Below are 4,796 nucleotides of genomic sequence, written 5' to 3'. Positions count from 1 at the left end.
TTTTTTTTTTTTTTTTTTTTTTTTTTTTTTTTTTTTTCCCTTCTATAAATGACCTGCACTAGGGAATATATCCATGATGTGATGGGAAGGAAATCATTTGAACATTGTCAAAACTATTAATACTGGGAAGAGATTACTCAGCATGCACTGAACTAATACCTCTGCCGAGCAACATTTACTTTAAAAGGGAAGCTTTTTGCTTTTTTTTTTTTTTTTTTTAGATGCCCAATTTCACATGCTTATTCATGTGGGGCAAGCTAAAATGTAAGTTTTTGTCCAGAAAAGATTACCATTTTCAAGTTCATAAAATCCCTAGAGTGGACTTTGTTTTTCCTAAGAATCTAGAATGTCAAGTTAGAATATTTCACTTGTTTCATGTCACCCTGTGTATTTCCAGATATGTCCAAGAAGCTGCATGTGTCCCAGAATTCACACTTTAAACTCAAGGAGACAATTTAAACTTGCAGTGTTCAACATTTGGAATGCAAACTGCACGCCAGGAGTTGCCTTAAAAACAGAAAGTGCTCATTTACCCTTTTTTTTTTTTTTTTTTTTTTTTTTCTGGCTAGATCTTTTTTCCTTTCAAAGCAAAATGATGGAATTTAAATGTAAAAAGATGCAAATACAAAGCCGGAAAGACAATAAATTAAGCAAGACACAGATAGCTAGGGAACCAGTTCTTCCAATGTAGTGGCATGAGCTTATCTGCACCTGATACATTTAATATTTTTGGTTCCTTCATAAAAATATGGGTAAAAATACTGATGTTGATCTTTGTGCTGCAAATACTAATGCATACATTTGGTTTAGAAACCTTTTTTTTTTTTTTTTTTTTTTCTGAAGTTAAGTATAGTAAAAACTTTGCATCATTAAGAACTATACTCTTAAACGTATCACACACAGTAACTTGTGCAATAGCTGAGTTTAATGTTGCCATAGGAAATTTAGCACACTTTTGCAATGATTAAATTTTTGGTATCTGACCATAGTATTGACTTAGTACATTTATACTATGTTTTGCTTTTCTATTCACTTAAAGAGTGAATAGAAAAATCACCATGAATGAACTACACATGAGCAAGATAAATCTTTCATTTATTCTTAGCATATTCACGCAGTGCCATTAAGCATTTCCACATCCTGTTTCAGTAGTGTGTCACAGCTGTTTTCTGCCTGAGGCAGGTACTGGTCATTGAACTGAGGCTGCCACCAAGAAGGCTGATTTGAGCAAACCACAGTGGCAGCCAAGGGTTTTCATGGACTTCTTGAAAACTGAAGTGAAATTAGAAGCCTTTTTTTCGCTGTGTTCTGAGACATAATATAATATTTATCTTTGAAGTTTCCCTTACTTCCCACTCTGCCAGCAACTTAACTAAAACACATGAATTAAAACAAAGCTGCACCACTGCACTGTGTTAGCATTGATCTGCGTGATTCAGTGTATCAAAAGTATTAAAGAGCTGTCTCAACCATCGCTATTTTTTTTCTTTGTTTCGTTCTTTAGCCAGCATCCCGTGAAAATGGGTGATTGGAGTGCCTTGGGAAAACTTCTTGACAAGGTTCAAGCTTATTCTACTGCAGGAGGGAAAGTATGGCTGTCTGTCCTCTTTATTTTCCGAATCCTGCTACTGGGGACGGCAGTCGAGTCTGCTTGGGGAGATGAACAATCTGCTTTTCGGTGCAACACTCAACAGCCTGGTTGCGAGAACGTCTGCTATGACAAGTCCTTTCCTATCTCCCATGTGCGCTTCTGGGTTCTGCAGATCATATTTGTGTCTGTACCAACACTCTTGTACCTGGCGCATGTGTTCTACGTGATGAGGAAAGAAGAGAAGCTGAACAAAAGAGAAGAAGAGCTCAAGGTGGTCCAGAATGATGGTGTCAATGTGGATATGCACCTCAAACAAATAGAAATTAAGAAATTCAAGTATGGGATTGAAGAGCATGGCAAGGTGAAGATGCGTGGGGGACTGCTCCGTACATACATCATCAGCATCCTTTTTAAATCTGTCTTCGAGGTGGCTTTCTTGCTGATACAGTGGTACATTTATGGGTTCAGCCTGAGCGCCATCTACACCTGTGAGCGAGATCCATGCCCACACAGGGTGGACTGTTTCCTCTCCCGTCCAACTGAGAAAACCATCTTCATTGTCTTCATGCTGGTAGTGTCTTTGGTGTCTCTTGCATTGAACATCATCGAGCTTTTCTACGTGTTCTTCAAGGGTGTCAAGGATCGTGTGAAAGGGAAAACTGACCCCTACTCCCACAGCGGCACCATGAGCCCTTCCAAGGACTGTGGCTCCCCCAAATATGCTTATTACAATGGGTGTTCCTCACCAACCGCCCCCTTGTCTCCCATGTCTCCCCCAGGGTACAAGCTGGTTACTGGAGACAGGAACAATTCCTCCTGTCGTAACTACAATAAGCAAGCTAGCGAGCAAAACTGGGCCAACTACAGTGCGGAGCAGAACAGGATGGGGCAGGCTGGCAGCACCATCTCCAATTCGCATGCCCAGCCCTTCGACTTCCCCGATGAGCACCAGAACACTAAAAAGCTGGCGTCAGGACATGAGCTGCAACCCCTCACCATTGTGGACCAGAGGCCTCCCAGCAGAGCCAGCAGCCGAGCCAGCAGCAGGCCCCGACCTGATGACCTGGAGATCTAAGCTTCTTGCTGCAGTACTTGCTCAACTATGAAACGACATGCATGGGAAGATGCAGTCAGTGCTGATCTTGTTCCAGTGGAGGTGGTACTTAACAGTCTCAAGCAGGAGATTTTAACAATCATGTTTAAAAAAAAAAAAAAAAAAAAAGAAAAGAAAAAACAACAACAACAAACAAGCAAACAAACTTTTAAAATACTTGCTGGTTTTTGGGAGGGATGTGGGGTTGGTGTGGGGTGGTACAATACACATTGGTATTTAATGTAGCTGGTTTAAAGAATTTAAATACTAAAAAAGAAAAAAAAAAAAAAGGAAAAAAGATAAGTAGTCATTACTAAGGTAGGGGGTTGTTTTTCTAGAAAGGCTGTAAATATCTGAGTGTATGTGTATGTGCGTACTATTGTTTTTGTTTCTAAAGAATCTTCTAAAACCCAATAATAACTGAACTCACATTTGTCAGGGTGAAGTGCTGTCTGAAGACGAAAACGTTTTTCCTATTCAACAAGCAAAAAATCCAGGATTGCCTCTGATCATTTCCCTGTCAAGAACATTCCATTCTTAAAAAGTGCACTTTGAAGGTAAACTTTCCTGCATGGTCCTCCAGGTTGTTGAAAGGCTTCTGTGAGGACAGTCTACAACTCAAATTTCAGACATGGCCCACCAGGAATTACTTTGGTCACCTGTTTTTCCAGCCCTTCATGCAGGTAGATTTTGTGATGTGCGTAAGTGGGTTGGCTCCATGCTTGTAGAACCAGCAACCAGAATCTCTTGTCCACAGTAATATTTGTGTCCTGCTGCTCACGTACAGTCTAAGCAGCATCATATAAAACCCATTTTGCTTCCACTTGCAGATTTAAGCATTAAGACAGGCAAGTAAATGACTTTAGTGAATTTTGTCACAGCTTTTTGTATTTTAAGGGTGTACATACATGTGTGGACATAGAGGTAAAGGTATACACAAAACACACTCAGAAGCATATGTTGAGAAGCATACGCACACACTTTACTTGCAGTTGACACTTTCTCGTGGATATTGTGAAGATATGGGCCACTGTGGTGTTTACATTCTCTGATTCCTTCAATGCAAGTGAAGCACATGTCATATATTTTTTTAATTCTATATAGTATTTTCCATGTATCCTAAATGGATGCTTTTTAAAAAATAAAAAAGGGTCTAGTCCTGGATGTCTTGCTCTGGAAAATCTCTCTTTTAAGTCAGTGGGAGTTTTGCCTGAACAAAGTCTACAGGATCAAGCCTAAGGTGTAGCGAACCATGTTCTTGCTGGCATGAATGATTTTCTTTTGTAGAAGTTAGGGATGGAAAAGACCCATTAGGTCATCTAACCAATCTCCCTGATAGGTAATAATGATGCTTGAATGATAGAAGTTGTAGTACTGTAAGCAAGCTTTAGTCTTATGTGAGAAACTTAGAAGAAATGCTTTGTGCTGGATTAATAATAAAATATGCCTACATGACTTTTGCAGTAACTGGTATTTTTCTTGTACTAAATATTCACATTTACTGAACTGTAATGTCCACTCCAAGTTTGACAGTTAGGTCTTTCTAGATGGCTCTAGCAACTCTAGTGTTTACACTTAGGTTTTGTTTGAAATGCAAGTGAAGTTGATTTTAAAAGAGTACAATTCTAGCTAATTTATTTGAAATATATGCTAAAGAAATCTACCAGTTTCTTCAAATGCATTGCCTCTTAGCTGAACACAGATTGACCAAGGAAATACATAGCTTGGTTTCATTTTGCAGCAACACAGATAAATTGTTTCATTTACTACAATATATGAATTTGTTTGACATTCCATGTTAAACTACTGTTGTGTTCAACTTCATTGCATGTTTGCAACCTTAGTCCATCAGATCATGTTGTCTGGAGAACATTAGTCAATAAAGTTTTAATTTAGTATAAATATATCTTCTAATTGTCTTTTACTGTTTTATATGTCCATATATCTTTTGTTTCAGTATTATAATCCAAACTTCTTCCTTCCCTCTTCATTTTCCCCCTGCCTTTCAGCAGTAGTCTTGATTTAATCCATCTGGATTTACTTTGCATTGAAATTTCACAGAAAGAAATTCAGATACCCTCACAACACTGGAAAAATAAGCATTGTTTGTGA

General features: G+C 38.6%; 1 protein-coding gene across 1 annotated transcript in view; it reads left to right on the top strand.

The window, feature by feature from the left end:
- GJA1 (gap junction protein alpha 1) overlaps positions 1-4,590 on the top strand; it is a 9,782-nt gene extending 5,192 nt beyond the window's left edge. Inside the window, exon 2 of the mRNA XM_035321639.1 lies at positions 1,505-4,590. Within this exon, the coding sequence (XP_035177530.1) occupies positions 1,521-2,666 (1,146 nt within the window). The 5' untranslated portion in view covers positions 1,505-1,520 and the 3' untranslated portion in view covers positions 2,667-4,590. The remainder of the gene's footprint in view (positions 1-1,504) is intronic.
- Positions 4,591-4,796: the final 206 nt, after the last annotated feature.

This window comes from Oxyura jamaicensis, chromosome 3 (assembly GCF_011077185.1).
Source record: "Oxyura jamaicensis isolate SHBP4307 breed ruddy duck chromosome 3, BPBGC_Ojam_1.0, whole genome shotgun sequence".
NCBI lineage: Eukaryota > Metazoa > Chordata > Aves > Anseriformes > Anatidae > Oxyura > Oxyura jamaicensis.
Note: the sequence above shows the minus strand (reverse complement) of the source record. Positions and strands in the feature narration are given on the sequence as shown.